The sequence below is a fragment of the Dasypus novemcinctus genome, chromosome 6, assembly GCF_030445035.2.
Source record: "Dasypus novemcinctus isolate mDasNov1 chromosome 6, mDasNov1.1.hap2, whole genome shotgun sequence".
Taxonomy (NCBI): domain Eukaryota; kingdom Metazoa; phylum Chordata; class Mammalia; order Cingulata; family Dasypodidae; genus Dasypus; species Dasypus novemcinctus.
The window spans coordinates 37,121,680-37,138,638 of NC_080678.1; the positions used below are offsets into that span (position 1 = coordinate 37,121,680).

Sequence of the window (16,959 nt, forward strand, 5' to 3'; positions counted from 1 at the left end):
AGAAGTATAAAATTACCGTATGTCCCAGAAATCCCACTTCCAAATATATACCCAAATGAATTGAAGGCAGAGACTTGAACAGATATTTGCACACAGATGTTCATAATAGCATTATTTCACAACTGCCAAAAGATGGAAGCAATCCAAGTGTACATCAACCAATAAATGGATAAACAAAATGCAGAGTGTACACATAATGGAATACTATACAGCATTAAAAAGGAATGAAGTTCTAATTCATGAGACAACTTGGATGAACTCTGAAGATATCATGTTGAGTGAAATAAGCCAGACACAAAAGGACAAATCCAGGCATACACTGGAGATACTGCAGGTTTGGTTACAGACCACCGCAAAAAAGTAAATATTGCAGTAAAGTACGTCACACTAATTGTTTGGTTTCCCAGTGCATATATAAAAGTTTCAGTTACACTATGCTGTAGCCTATTAGGTGTACAATAGCATTATGTCTAAAAAGAAAACTATGTACATACCTTAATTAAAATGTGATACAAAGAAACGAAGTGGGTATATGCCATGGGCAAAATGGTGCCAACAGACTTGCTCAACACAGGATTGCCACAAACCTTCAATTTGTAAAAATGCAATTTCTGCAAAGCGCAAGAAAGTGACGCGCAATACAACAAGGTATGCCTGTACTGTAAGATCTCATTTATATGAAATAATTAAAACACGGAAATTCTTAAAGAGTCAAAAACTAGAATATAGGTTACCAAGAGCCAGGATGGGAGTAGGGAATGGGGAATTAATTCTTAAATTGTAGAGTTCCTATTTGTTAAGAGATGTTAGTGATGGTGGTGCAACATTGTGAGAGTAATTAACAGCACTGAAATATATTTTTTATGAGGGTTAAAAGGGGAAACTTTGGGTTGTATATATTACTAGAATAAAAAAAAAATTTTTTAACCCGTAGGACTGTATAATACAGTGAATCTCAAGGTGAACCATGGACTATAGTTAATAGTACAATTATAAAAACATTCTTTCATCAATTCCAACAAATTTACCACACTAATGCAAGATGTTAATAATAGGGTGGTATGTGGAAACTGTATTCTATACATGTAAACCTACAAGTTCTCTAATAAAAAATAAAAAGAAATGAAATACTGATACATCCTACAACATGGACAAACCTTGAAAACACTATACAAAGAAAGAAACCAGACACAGAAGGCTACGTATTGTATGACTCCATTTATACGAAATGTCTAGAATAAGCAAATCCATAGAAACATAAGTAAATTAGTGGTAGCTACCAGGAGCCAGAGGGAGGGGCAATGAGAAGTGACTGCTAATGGGTACAAGATTTCTTTATGGGGTAATGAAAATGTTCTGAAATTAGATACTGCAATGGTTGGACAAATCTGAGTATAATAAAAACCACCAAACTATATACTTTTTTTTTTTCAAACTGTGTATTTTTAAGGGGTGAATTGTGTGATATGTGAATTATATATATCAATAAAGCTATTATTAAAAAGAGATAATGTCAAATAGTAGAAATTAAAATTCTGATTTAAAAAATCAAAGTCATTATATTAAATAAAAAAGCTAAAAGTTTAAAATTAAAGCTATCCCTGTATAATATTTTTGTTACATTTTATTTAAACATAAATAAAAAGAATGTATGACCATATAATACAAATAATAAAATCAAATGCTTAGTCTTTAACCTACAAAGGATGCTCAATTCAAATTTGAATTAAAAATTTGCCTCCAATGAATTGAAACTTTAGTTCATTAAAGAGCAGACTGACAAATGAAAAAAAAAAATTCCCTTCATTCAGATAAACCAAATCTGTTAAATAAGAATATCCAAATAATTCAATGCCAAATTCAATCATCTGTATCTATCTGTGACCAAAATTTTTAGCACATCTACCTGTCTGCAGATAACCAAGAACAGCTTTAAGAAGTAGGTGTTCACAGGAACATCTGTAGCTTATGCCTTACCTTCATGCACAGCTCCGCCTTGTCAAAGCCCATCAGCATGTTGATAATGTCAAACCCAGAGGTAGATTTATTCTTCTGATGGACTCCTCGAATGAGTGCACACAAGGTCTGCAGAGATGAAAGAATTCTTTCCAGAGAGGAAGTCTCAAAACGAGAATGGCTCTAGAGCTGTAGTTTCATATTACAACCTCAGAACCTTCTCCTTACACAACTATTTCAATTTCTGTTACTCTGAGCTCCAAAACACACTCTGAGTCTTAATATGCAAAGAATCCAGAAATTAAAAGACAAACAGCAACTGGATTTCATGCCATTCTCTCTCTCCTTTTTTTTTTTTTTTTGGTCATCCTCTTGAAAAATTGCACTGCAAAGACTGGAAGGTGACATCAAAAAAATAAAAAATTGCTTCTTGAGTTAAGAGTCATGGGACTTGTGGTGCTTTCCCTTATTTAAAATTAATCTTAGTGCTTACATGATAGTTTAGCATTTTTAATCATTGTATTTTCAATAACTAAACCCTTATATGATAACATCCAACTGCTTCAAATCTTAAATTTATTTACTAGCTGTGTGGCCTTGAGCAAATTAATTTTTCAGTGCACCACTTGTCTCATCTATAAAATGGGAATGATAATAATAGTACCCACCTCATAGAGATGTTGTGTGGATTATATGACAAAATACTGTGAAGTACTTAGAACAGTCCCTGAAACAGTATCTGGAACTTTGTGATAGCTCAGTAAGTGTTAGCTATTAAAATCATTTCCTATTATTTTTATGGGTGACCAAGTGGCTTGATGTCAATTCATTTTCTCTGTCTGAAGTGAGAGCAGTTTATAATTTATGCCCAACAGTTGGCCACTGCAATGACTAGAAGTACAATTTCCAACTTTCATTTCAACTTTCTTCACTGAGCCCTTACAACTGTGATGTTCAAAATTAGTAACTTACTGTGCCACTGGTTAACAAAGTCAAAGGATATACATGGTCCATCTTTCTGGGACAGCAATTCAAGAAGTAATTATTATTCCAATTCCACCGATGAGAACACTTGGGCTCACAAAGCAATCAGCCAACTACTAAGTTAGAAACTTAAAAACGATCTACCAAAAATTTCAATAAAATCCTTTATTCTGTCACAGATTGTTGATATTCTAACCTTGTCAATCACCACAGAAAGTACTCAGCCCAACCTTGGCTATACTGAACCCACTAGATTGTAACCTTTAAAAACTTTGTTTTCATTCAACAAGAATTTACTTCTAGTGCCAACCATCTGCCAGACACTATTCTACATACTAGGAATAAAGTATTGAATAAATTATCAAAGTCTTTGCCCTCAAGACAACCCAGCCCAATGCTTAGCACATAACAGTCATTCAAAAAACAGTTGCTGAATGAATCTTCCTCATAGCATTAAGAACACTGACTATTAATGTATTTTTACGTAGACCCTTTTGAGAATCTGATGAAAGCCCTCTTTCCAGAAAATTTATAAATACATATAAAATATTATATATAATTTCAGCAGAGTCAAGAACCCCCTGAAATCTCAGATTAAGAACTCCTGATATGGTGAGAAAATACTGCACTAAGAATCTCTTATTTTAAATTCTGCTATACACCTAACACTTTTGCTTCAGTTTTCCTCTCTCTCACTTCCTTTACTGAAGTAATAGCAAGAATTCTGTCAATCTGCCTTGACATTAAATCAAATTACACAAATGGACAAAATGTCAATTTGTTTTAATCAGGGAGATGGCCAGACAAGCATGGTATAGGTATTTGATTACAGAAATAAAGGGAGGGAGAGAGGAACAGAAAACTGGAGACTGAAGAGAGTAGGAAAGAGAGAGAGAAAGAAAGAAGAAAATTTCATACCTAACGGTAATTCTAGTTTCCTCGGGTTCCAACTGATCTGTTAAAATTCCTTTCTCCTGTTAAACAAGAATTTCCCAGTCTCCCAGCCTTATACCTGCAATGCATTGACAACTCGAATGGGATGCTCCTCTCTGAGAGCCTGGATGCAGTGTTGAAATAAGCAATTAATATTGTCCTTGATCTTCATTAGCTCCTCACCATCAAGAGATTCTAGCTTGCCTTCTAGGTACTCTAAATTCACCTGCCAAGGAAATGACAAGAACCTGAATGCATTTTTAGTGCAGTACCTAGAACATATGAGAAGGCAATCTCAGTTACCAGGAAAACCCACAGATGCCACCAAGTCTTACCTTCATGAGAAAAAGCTCCTCCCAAAACCGAGGACTGCACTTACTGGGGTCCTCTGTCTGAAACAAGAAAATAAGCAGGTTCAGCCCAGCTATCACCAAAGCATTAAGAATACATTTGGTAGGGTCACTATACATCATCAACCTCACATTTCAAACTTTGAAAACCTGTGGTCATTCTAAACTGCTTAAATGGGAGAGAAAACAAGTTTTGTTTGGTTCTTTCTTTCCCAACTGGAAGACATTGTGCATAGATATATGCATATGCATAGATATATAGCAAAAAGAAAACCTAAACATCTGAATAGGTTAAGTCACAACAAGCCTCCCTTGCATTTGTATGGTATTCAGTTTCAAAGCCCTTTCATATACATTTAATGGCCTGGTAAGCCAGGTAAGGTAGATATTACCATCATTCTCCTTTCAGGAAAAAGGGTCCACAAAATTAAGTGACCTTCACAGGTACAGGAGTCAAAACCTGTATCATCTAATTACAGAAAGGGATTTTATAACATCCCATATTGACTGAATGCCTTCCTACATTCAGTCCGTACCGAACTTTTAATATGCCCTTTTCTTAATTCAAATTAGTCCAAAAGGTTAGCAAAATTATGGTGATAGAAACCAAAACTTCTTAGCAATAATTTTCAAAGAGAAATTCCAGGAAGTCAGAGGCTTCTGGTTAATAGATGAAATAGGAAAAAAGAACCCATATTTTATAAAAAGGCAATGATATAACAAAATCAGTAGGTCAATGGCCCACCATCATCTTACCTTAAATTGACCTTTTAAATTATTACCAAGAGTTAACGTCATTAATAAAGAACTGCAGATCTAATAACAAAATATTGTACTAAGAATCTCTTCTGGTTTTTAATTGAGGATGGCAAAGAGAAACATCATTTCTGGTCTTCTCATAAGGTCCTCATTTAATAAATTCTTCCTATCCCTTTCTCTTAAGTCCTACTCCCTAGAAAGGGTTATACTTTGATTCTCATACTTCTGTTACGGCATTCTATTCTCTATATATAGGACCCAGGGAACTCATCTCCAAAGCATACTCAAGCAAGAGTTGTATGTATACTAAGCTTGCTCAACACACAAAGAGCAGGATCCCACTACCTATTCATTTCTCTATCCCAATCTGGGCAATTCTGTATAAATTTTCTACATGTCAAACTGTTGGCTCCTGGAGAATTAATTCTCTAAGGTTTGCCAACAATTAAATGTTTTATTTGATCATATTATTTCTTCTGGACCACATGGCAAAGTTGAAAGTAAGGGCTTTATAGTCAGATACCTGGGTTCAAATCACAGCTCCATCAACTTCCAGCTATGATTCCCAGTTTCCTCATCTGTAAAATGAGGATATTCCCAGTGCTCTTGCAGAGTTCTTGTCAGAATTAGACTGATGTATTTAATGAAACATTTAGAACAGTGACAGGCATATAGAGGAATTCAAAATACAGAAGGTAAATACTTCTGCAAGGCATCTAATTACTCTTATCTTCATTGATAGGGTATATTTTACAACATAGACTTGAACAATGATAAAACAGCAGTTCTGAAGACCCAAAGAAATCCTCAATCCAACAGCTAATAACTCCTCAGTTATTCACATAATTGGAGAATGAGAAATTCTAAGCAATTGTTCTGTCCACCAACAATTTGAGATGGAATATAATGTATCCTTTTAAAATATCTGAGTCATAGAATTCTAGGGCCAAAAGGAACTTCATGGAACATCTAGAACAGAAAGATCCTTAAGCCAAATTACAAAGACATATCTTCCTTAACAATATTCGGAAAAGAAACTCCCCGGCCTTCTTCCCTCCTTTTAAGACAGGGAGGGAAACGGACTTTGGCCCAGTGGTTAGGGCGTCCGTCTACCATATGGGAGGTCCGCGGTTCAAACCCCGGGCCTCCTTGACCCGTGTGGAGCTGGCCATACACAGTGCTGATGCGCGCAAGGAGTGCCTTGCCACGCAAGGGTGTCCCCCGCGTGCAGGAGCCCCACTCGCAAGGAGTGCGCCCGTGAGGAAAGCCGCCCAGCGTGAAAAGAAAGTGCAGCCTGCCCAGGAATGGCGCCGCCCACACTTCCCGTGCCGCTGACGACAACAGAAGCGGACAAAGAAACAAGACGCAGCAAATAGACACCAAGAACAGACAACTAGGGGAGGGGGGAAATTAAATAAATAAATAAATCTTTAAAAATTAAAAAAAAAAAAATTAAGACAGGGAAACAGCCCATCAGTGGAACAGTCATAACACATACAACATTTCTTGATTAAGTTTTCAGTGCTAGATGGACATGGTGCATGGCATCCATAAACAAACAATAGTAATATCAAAGTTCACTGATCACAGATCACTATAACATAAAATAACATTGAAAAAGTTTGAAATATTGCAAGAATTACCAAAAAGTGACACAGAGACACAAAGTGAGCACATGCTATTGGAAAAATGGTGCCAACAGACTTGCTGAAGGCAGGGTAGCCACAAACCTTCAATCTGCAAAAATCGCAATAACTGCGAAGTGCAATCAAGTAAAGTGCAATAAAACAAGGTATGCCTCTATGGGAACTCTGAACTTTCTGCATGATTTTTCTGTAAACCTGCAACTGCTATAATTTAAAAATAAATAAATAAAGTGTTAAACTGTAAGTTCTAATGAAATAAAGTGAAATAGGGAAGGAAAGGAGGGAGGGAGGGAGGGAGGAAGTCAAGCTATGCAAAATGGCATGGTTTCAGGTCTTACCATGAAGATCTCATCATACATCAGCACCACTTTTTCCTTCAATGGTTTTTTTGAGGCTGAAGATTTCCGGAGCAACCCTCCCCGTTTCTCTACTTGTGCCATGGTTAAAGAATCTGTGAAAGGAAAGCCATGGTCAGTGCCAAAATGCTTTTCAAGATACTGGACAGAATACTGAAATGAGTCTCAGTGGGAAAATTTTTAGGAAGAAGAAGTAAATAGTCATGCCATGGATCACATATATCTACCAAACCTCCCTCCCCTGACCAAGGTAATGTCAGGGTTTAAATCATTACTTGGAAAAGCACAACACATTTTATAACGTGTTGCCAGTGGACAATGCTTAAAGCCTATCCAAAACCAAACAGCAAAGTATAACTAGCTCCATCTATAATAGTTCTGGCCATATATTTGAGGTTGATGGAAGGAAGGCTGCAAATTATACTCTGCCCACAGACTGATGGTGAAGTTAAATTTCAAGTATTGATTGAGCTTAGGACCATTAAGGCAGGAACTGTGCTGCAGAATGATGTGCTCCATTTCCCCAAAGTAAGTGGGTCCATGTCACCATAAAGTACTTGGCCTTCACTACTTCATAAGTCACACTGCATTTGACTGTCTTCAGAAATTCCTCTGGAAAGAGACCCAAAGGAGAAAATAGAAGTTAAAAGGCCAATAATTAAATATGATTTTAAAACAACAATCAAATACTTCTTTCAAATTTAATTGTATATATTTGTAACACCATTTTAGATCAACCTTCAATGTCTTTTTCAATTCTACATAAAAGCAATTCCATGAAGCAAGCCCAACTTTTCCCATCCTACTTCAAAAAATACTCAAAAAATTTTTCAAGCAAGAATTCAGGGAGCAGATGTTGCTCAAGAGGTTGAACACCTGCTTGCCATGTACGAGGTCCTGGATTTGATCCCTGGTACTTTCTAAAAACAAAACAAAACAAATGAAAAAACCAACTCTCATTAGGGAGCAGGATGTAGTTCAGTGGTTGAGCGCCTGCTTTCCATGTACGAGGTCCTGGGTTCAAAATCTCATAGGTTTCTACTGTGGGTTTACAAAGATTCCCTCATTTTCCAGATTCTTCAAATTATTGACAAAGTTCCTCTCTCTTTCCTAAATCCTAGTCTCTACTTGTGAAACTTAATCTCATCCAATGACAAGCTTTGGAGGACAGATAGCCTGATTTTACTTCCAGACAAATCCAAAGCAGCGAAGCAAACCTTGTTCAAAAACTTTTAGAAAATAAGCACTATCTTTCCAATCAAAATCAAAATTTTGTTTAAGGCAGAGATGTACCATATGGTATAAAAGGCTATATTTCAGATATTGTCTTTCTCTAAAACATACAGACAAAAAAGAGATTCACCTTTGAGCATATACCAAAGCGCAGAAAATGTCCCCAACTAGATATTAAACCTCTTTAGGACAGAGACTATATCTTACACTTCTTCTATAAGTACTTGGCTCATGATAAACACTCAGTGACTGATTCTGAAATAAGAAAAAATAAATAAAAATACTGAAAAGTCTGAGGTCTGACTTAGAATTTTAATAATACCTATCTCTACTGAGGCCTCACTAAGCCTTCAAATTCAATTATGGTCTAGAGAAAACTGAAGGAAATAATAACAATAAAAGAAAGACCCTTTTGGCAATTTATATTATCATGGCTTTGCCTTAAAGCATGAAATACAACCTCCAATGAAAACATTCCTGTGTCGTTTAAATAGGTCGTCAAGAAGATGTTCTTATAGGGGAAAAATTGGAAATCAATCTATCAAAACAAATAAAAACCAAAGCAATCCTTAGCACTGTGGATAAGTGTAGTGTATATAGATCTTTCATGTGCTCACCTTCAATCAATGGATTAGCAGGAATAGTGGTAACCACAAGTTCCTGGATGTGAAATGCACATGTTTACAAACATACCCCTCTGAAAAGTTATAATTGGGTTACAGCTAATCACGGGCCACACCAAATCTAATAAACTCACTTTCCCTTATTCAAAATGCTTTCAAATAAGCAAAAGAGAATAGGAGGAAGAAAATAATTCCAATCCAAAGTACCACATTTCCTAAGAAATTAAATTATTTTCATGGGAAGTGGATTTGGCCCAATGGATAGGGAGTCCACATACCACACGGGAGGTCCAGGGTTCAAACCCAGGGCCTCCTGACCCATGTGATGAGCTAGCCCATGCACAGTGCTGATGCGCACAGGGAGTGCCGTGCCATGCAGGGGTGTCCCCTGCGTAGGGGAGCCCCATGAGCAAGGAGTGCGCCCTGTAAGGAGAGCCGCCCAGCGCAAAAAGAAAGTGCAGCCTGCCCAGGAATGGCGCCACACACACAGAGAGCTGATGCAGCAAGATGATGCAACAAAAAGAGACACAGATTCCCACAAAAGAACACACAGTGAATGGACACAGAGAGCAGACAACTGGTGGTGGGGGGAGGGGGAGGGGAGAGAAATAAATTGAAAAAAAAAAATTATTTGCAGCACTCTCCTTCCATTTGGAGCAAGGGGAAATTTAGACAAGGGCCTCAACTAATTACTCTCTGTCACCATGACAGCAACTGGAATTTACTACCTAACCTGCCTGAAATGGCACTGGAAACTGACAACATAAAGTCTTCTCTGCTGCCAGCACTTCTATCAATGGTACATGGGAAACAAGTATGTTTCTACGATGGTGGACTGGGAGGAGTGTAGAACTCTTACAAAAAGATTTTCTTTAGGGGAAGCAAATGTGGCTCAAGCATTTGAAAGCCTGCTTCCCACACGGAAGTCTCAGGTTTGGTCCCTGATGCCTCCTAAAAACAAAAAACAAAACAAACAACAAGCAAACAAATGAAAAAGTCTAAGTCTGGGGAGCTGATATGGCTCATTGATTGAGTGCCAGCTTTCCATATATGAGGTCTGGGGTTCAATCCCCAGCCCCAGTACCTAAAATAAAAAGATTTTCTTTAGGTCCCAGAAATTAATCCTGTACTCCTAAATTTGCAAGTAAAATATCTGACTATCAGAACAGTAAGTTCTAGAATATGAGTAACATAAAGATATCAGTAATATAAAGGGTAAACTGTTTTACATCCTCCCCCTTGCTTTCAGGACTGGGGGGCCAGCTTTCAGGGTAGCCATTTTTCCAACCCCACTGAGGTAAAAGCAACAGTAGAGTTTTAAAGAGGCAGTATCTTTTTTTTTTTTTTTTAATTCTCCCCCTACCCTCTATCCCCACTGTCTGCTCTCTGTGTCCATTTGCTGTGTGTTTTTCTGTGTCTGCTTGTATTCTCATTAGGCTGCTACAGGAACTGATCCTGGGACCTTCCGGACTGGGAGAGAGGCGGTTTCTCTCTTGCACCACCTCTGCTCCCTGTTTTACTACGTCTTCTTATTTTCTCTCCTCTCTGTCTCTTGTTGCGTCATCTTGCTATGCCAGCTCTCTGCGTCAGCCGGCACTCCTGCGCGGGGTGGCCTTCTTCTGCAGGATGGCATTCCTGAGCAGGGCAGCACTCCTGCACAGGGTGACATTCCCGCATGGGTCGGCTCACTGGGTGAGACAGCTTCCAAAAGGCAGTACCTTTAACCTTTTCTTTTTTTCTCCTCTTTTCCCTTTCCATTCCCCATTTGGGAGAAAAAGTAGTTTGGAAAATTCTCAGACTGACAGCTCTAACCCTCAGCAATAACAACAATACCTTGCAATCCCAGAGAAGTGGGAGAACAAGATTTCCAGTTATAACAACATCATACTCAAAATGTCCAGTTTCCAACAAAAAATTACAAAACACACAAAGAAACAGGAAAGCATAGCCCATTAACAGAAAAAAAAGAACTGCCAGAAACCATCCCTGAGGAAGCTCATACATTGCAACTATTAGTCAAAGACTTTAGATCAATTACCTTAAGTATGTTCAATAAGCTAAAGGAATCCATTACAAAGGACTAAATGAAATTAGGAAAAAGTTTTCTGAACAAAACAAAGAGAGGGAAACTATAAAAATGGAACCAAACAGAAATTTTGGAGCTGTGAAGTATAGTAAATAGAATTTAAAACTCAATAAATAGATTTAACAGCAGATATGAACAAGCAGAATAAAGGATCAGTGACCTAGAAGACAAAATAATTGAAATTATCCAGTATCGCAGTTTGATAGTTATGAATTCCAAAAACAGATACTGGATTATGTTTGTAAGCTGATCTGTACCTGGGCCTGACTGAGTTATGATTAGGGCTTTAACTGGGCCACATCATTAGGGCATGGCAAAGGACAGAGTTGGGAGTTCTTAATGTTGGAGTTTTGATGTTGGAGTTTGATGATGAAGTCTTAAGCTGGAGCCCTGGGGAAAGAGACAGAGCTGTTCACCCGATAATCTACAGCTGACCTTGAGGAGAGAGGCAACGTCTAGAGAACTCATAGTCTACAGCTGACCTTGCAGGGAAAATAGGAGCTGAGCCCAGAGGAACCTAGGAAGCCTGAACTCTCACAGATGTTGGCAGCCATCTTGCTCCAACAAGTGAAAATAGACTTTGGTGAGGGAAATAACTTACGCTTTATGGCCTGGTATCTGTAAGCTCCTACTCCAAATAAATACCCTTTATAAAAACCAACAAATTTCTTGTATATTGCGTCAGCACCCCTTTGGCTGACAAATACATCTAGTCTGAGGAGTAGAAAGAAAAATAATGAAGAAAAATGAACTGTGGACACCATCAAGCATAGCATCATAAGCACCAGTGGAGTCCCAGAAGGACAAGGGAGAGAGGAAGGAGCAGAAAAAGTATTTACAGAAATAATGGCCAAAAACTTACTCCATCTGATTAAAAACATGAATACACACATCCAGGAAGCTCAACAAACTCCAAGCATGATATACTCAAAGAAATCTAAACCAACACACATTATAGTGAAATTACCAAAATCCAAATACAAAGGGAAGATTTTGAAAGTCACAAGAGAGAAGCAACTTGTCAGATACAATAAAATTAACAGCGGCTCTCTCATCAGAAACCATGGAGGCCAGAAGACAGTGGAATGGCCTATTTAAAGTGCCTAAAGAAAGACTATACTTTCAGGGATCATTTCTATAGTTGTTAAAGTGCCTAAAGAAAAAAAATTGTCAACCAAGAATTCTATACCCACCTAAATTATCTTCAAAAATGGAGAAACTAAGACATTTAGAGATAAACAAAAGCTGAAAAAATTCATTACCAGAAGACTTGCCCTACAAGAAATGATAGAGTCCTACAGGCCAAAATAAAAGGATACTAGATAGTAACTTGAAGCCATATGAGTAATAAAGAAAACTGGTAGCAACTTGTGCAACTCATATGAAAACACATGCACTCCCATCTTGAGTGTGTATTTCACTTTACAAGAAATTTTCCTACCACTATATGGCTAGTGCTAGAATTATTTCTCGCAATTGTGTCAAGAACCCTCCTACCCTAGGTTGAGGTTCTTCTCCAAGATCTCTCAGGGTACCCTCTCCAACATTAAATTTTGGCAACTGATGAATGGAGAGGAAAATTAAGTATCAGCCTGTCAGCTTTTTCTACCTGCCCCTGGCCTCTCCATCCTACTCCTTAATGCTCTGTCCTTTTAACCACAGAACATAATCTCTATCCACTTGCCTGACCATGGCTCCCTTTCCCTGGAGGGTGGTGGAGGACTTGTTCCTCATACCATGCAGATTTAAGGGCCACATGGATTGACAGCTGATGCCATCCACAGCGGTATGAGTGGGAAATTACATGAGTTAAGGAGTTTACCAGCTGCTTTTCCTGTTCTACCTCTTTACCGTTCTCTCTTTTTACTATTCACAACCTTACTTTTCTCATAGCTTAGATATGTCCTTTGGTTCTGAGACAGCAAGCTTCTTCCTCCACATTGCAGGTCCCCACTGCCCAATCTGCCAATCAGGGAGATTTTGTTGTTTCTGTGGCAATCCACAGACCAACTACAAACAGCTGAGCCCATATATCTCTCATTTAACCACCTCTTGTGACCCATTAACACTAGTTAGCAGTCTTTTTCCTGCCTTGTGCTCCTTTATCCTCACAATCCCTGATCTCATCATTTCACTAGGGAGAACTGGACATGGTATTAGTCATGGGATGTGACCCAACTCCTTCCAAAGCACATTGTCTCCAAATCCTTGTGTACTGCCCTAAAGATTTTTCAGATACCTTCAGAAGTACCCTCCAGGGACATGCCTTCTTCATGTTAGAAACCCTTCTAACCCATATCAATCTCAATCAATAGTGACTAGACAGTCATTTTAGTGCCTGCCAATTCTGTTTCAGATGTTTCTGTCCTCTTAAAATTTGGAAATGCTCAAGCAATCAAGAGGTTCCAGGGATGCCTGGAGGCCCCCTGGCCAGTAAAGACCTAGGATGCCAGGTCCCAAACTGGAACTCAGGAAGTGAAGGGAGAGCCCTCATAGGGACCCCACTCTCATTCAGGAACTTTCCGTGAGGACCCACTATATCTCTCCCTTCTCATCTTCTTCTTTCCTAGGACCAGGACATGGATAATTCTCTCTCTGAACCTATAGACTCCCCCCAGAGATGTCCCTTTGGAGCGCTTTCCAACTGGGTAGCATAAAGTGGAAAAAACTCATTTTTTGTGTGTGATACTGCATAGATACAATATAAATTAGTGGACAGAGAAACATGGTCCAAAAATGGAACACTTAATCACAATACCATACTCCAATTAGACCTTTTCTATGACAGGGAAAATGGACTGTAGGTGCCTTATGTTCAGGCCTTTATGGCATATCAAAACCCTGACTCCAAGGGACCTGTCATTTATGTTAGCTCATACTCCCCAAGAAAAGCCAAACAGGATGGAAAAGTCATATAGAAATTTGAATATAAAAACTATCAGGGGAGCTGATGTAGCTCAAGTGGTTGCACACCTGCTTCCCATGTAAGAGGGCCTGGGTTCATTTCCCAGTACCCCTGGGAAAAAAAAAACAAAAACTAATAAAAAAAAAAAAAAAAGGCTTCCTAAGCTCCTTGACCTACCCTGCTCCCTCTCCCCAGGGCCTTTTCTTTTAGAGAACTATGGGGGAAGGCCTAGGCATAATAAGATAGGGAAATTTAAGTTTGGCTTTGAACTCTATGTATTGACTTGAAAATTAAGAACGATAGGGACAAAGAAAACATTATAGAATAAACCTTAGTTTGAATAGTCTGTCCTGTAATTACCCAATTTAAACCTTTTTAACAGCCTTGGGATAAGAGTAATTAATAATCCAACTGCCAAATTATAAGTGAAAACCTAAAGTTGATATTGCTAACAAAAAGTAGTTTTCTTAAATGGTTGGTCAGTTTTGAAAGAAAGGATATAAAAGTCCTTTTGAAATTTTATATATAACAAATAATCAATGCTTTATCTGAATGGCTTAATCATATCCTTAAAGGTTTAAAAGAAAAAAAGAGAGCCACTGCTATTTTGGAAGTTAAGTCTTTTCTAAACTTTTTTACTAACTTATTTGTCACTGTGATAAATAGAGGCCTGTTTAAATATAATGTTCAGACCTGACAACATTTACTATCCTAATAAAACCTTTAAGGATGTCTTTAATTGCAAACTGTTACAAAAAAAATTTGTTCTACACCTTATAAAAAGTGAGGTTTAAATATATATGTTTATGAAAATTAAAGTTAATGATGTATTTATGCTTTAATTCACAATGGAAAATATATTCCAAAGTGTAAAATATAATACTTGCATAAACTGTGAGAAACATTAAATATGATGTTATTTTGACAATGTTTTAAATTTTAGTCACATTTTATTCTGATCAGAATTTTTATCAAGGTGTTAACCTGTTTTAAAAAAATGAGCTGTCATAAAATATTGTGTGACTTATGTTTACTACTGAGGGAAATATTATTATTAAAATAATAGGAGGATAATCTGGATTCCACTGGGAATCTTAGGTCCTCATAAAATTTACTAGAAAAATATTTTCTTCTGGTACTGCTGAAGTTTCTTTGTGATAAAGATTATCTTTCTAAAAGAGAAAACATGAAGAAGACATTAAATGTGCAATTTACTTATATATTTGGGGATTGAATAAAATTCTCAAAAGACTTTTAAAGTTTTCATCATCTATTCTGCCCTAATGCTGATCTGCATGATGATATTATTAGTTACAGTTTTAGTTTTTCTCAGAAAAATGTGATGTTATGAAAACAACCAAAATCTCTTATTAGTTACACTGTTCTGCTGTGATACTTCTCTAAAGGAGCATGAGTCAGCTCATCTTCAACAAAAAGGGACTTAAAGGAAAAGCAAGGCAAGTCTATAAATTATGTTTCATTTTTGGTTTTTTTTGGTTTTTTTTTGAGGTATGGGTGCCAGGGACTGAACCTGGTATGTGGGAAGCCGGTACTCAATCACTGAGCCACATAATTTCCCAAGTCGGTTTTTTCATTTTGTTTGGCTTGTTGTTTGTTTTGTTATTGTTTTTAGGAGGCACTGGGAACCGAACCCAGAACCTCCCATGTGGGAAGTAGGTGCTCAACTGCTTGAGCCACATCTGCTCCCAAATTATGTCTTAACTAATAACATAATCTTGGTAAAAAGTGTAAAAGTAAAATGAAACAAAACTTCCACTATAAGTTGTAGTTAATGATCTCTAAAATAGCTTTATTTAAAGAAATTATGGTCTAGATTGTAAGCTCTTGCAGCAGTCACATTTATTTCTAGGCTCTGATCTCTGTTATTTCTAAATCCTGAAATGCTTTATTCTTTGTGTGTAACCTGATAGCTCCCTAGAATTTTTATGTACCTGTATGATACCCAAAACCCAGAGTTAAGGTTAGCCAGCCCTAAAAGTGATGAAAAAGCTGCCCTATGCCTACACACACACAGAGTGGTTGAAGAGGAGCTGTCATGGGTTGGTGCCTGGCTAAGACAATGGGCATCCCCATTATATATTCTAACCTAGTACATATTATACAAGATTGTGAGGCCTGATAATGGCTCCTACTACATTTAGTGCCTTACACTAAGGGGCATGTACACAAAACCAACATATCCTTAAGGAACTGGCAAATAGATTCACGCATTTAGACCAGGCCCTAACAAACCTGCACATGGTATCTTTGCATTTGAGTTATTGGCATGGCCAGTTAGTATGGCCTCTTAAAACATTAACAGTATCTGCTGCATCACCTAGTCATGTCCCCAAAGCAGACAGAAGCACACTGCTGCTGGAGACTCCTGGGGCATAACCAGCTAGTGATGACTCAGTTTCCTTAGCCTTACATTGCACACTGCCTACAGACTGACCCTGTTTCATAGTGCCACTGGGTGCTATGCAACAGGCGAGTGGAACAAATGGAGCCAACCTTCCTGTTCTCACGAAGGCTGACAGTACTATAGTAAGTCAACTGCACAAAAGACATACCAACAGGGGCTGTCTGCTCTCTGGGTCCATTCGCTGTGTGTTCTTCTGTGTCTGCCTGTCTTCTCTTTAAGCGGCACTGGGACCTGATCCCAGCACCCTCTGGAGTGGGAGTGAGGTGCTATACCCTCTGTACCTGCAGGCTTGGGGTCAGCCTCAAACCCTTCGAAGACTGTCTGATTTACAGGTTCTGATCACAAATTCTTCCAAGCCAAATTCATGCCGGTTCTCTTTTTAAAATTATCAAACTTTAATAATTTGGTGCCTGGCCTTAAAAACTTCAGCACTCTCTTCACTCCGTTCCGGTTTGTTTTTCAAAAGATCAGCATGCAACATTTTTGCTTTTTCACATATCATGGCTTCCAATATACTGTCTTCTTGTTTATCCACATTAATAACAGCTTTTCAACCTCCTCGAGCATGTGGGAATGCTGCTTTGTTACTCCTTTAACTCCTGCAACATCAGCCTTTTCTTCACTTCTTTCTTAATGATGGTGGAGATGGTTGTTCCAGGCATATCATATTCCCTAGCAGGATCAATAATGTGAACACTGCTCT

At 38.0% G+C, this 16,959-nt stretch overlaps 1 protein-coding gene across 41 annotated transcripts in view; it reads right to left on the bottom strand.

Annotated features, from left to right (window-relative positions):
* ARMH3 (armadillo like helical domain containing 3) overlaps nucleotides 1–16,959 on the bottom strand; it is a 242,166-nt gene that overhangs the window by 207,743 nt on the left and 17,464 nt on the right. For 19 of the 41 annotated variants that reach the window (XR_011649009.1, XR_011649008.1, XM_058298553.1 and 16 more), the window contains 5 exons: nucleotides 7,464–7,596; nucleotides 6,967–7,079; nucleotides 4,209–4,265; nucleotides 3,953–4,099; nucleotides 1,978–2,085 (listed from right to left, as the gene is read on the bottom strand). Coding sequence is in view for 37 of the 41 variants with exons in the window: in XM_058298553.1 (XP_058154536.1) it covers nucleotides 1,978–2,085; nucleotides 3,953–4,099; nucleotides 4,209–4,265; nucleotides 6,967–7,079; nucleotides 7,464–7,503 (465 nt within the window). In the remaining 4 variants the exon portion in view is untranslated. Of the gene's footprint in view, nucleotides 1–1,977; nucleotides 2,086–3,952; nucleotides 4,122–4,208; nucleotides 4,266–6,966; nucleotides 7,080–7,463; nucleotides 7,597–8,347; nucleotides 8,473–16,959 lie in introns of those variants that run through there. The other 22 variants (XR_011649010.1, XM_071215701.1, XM_058298554.2 and 19 more) reach the window with 4 other exon arrangements.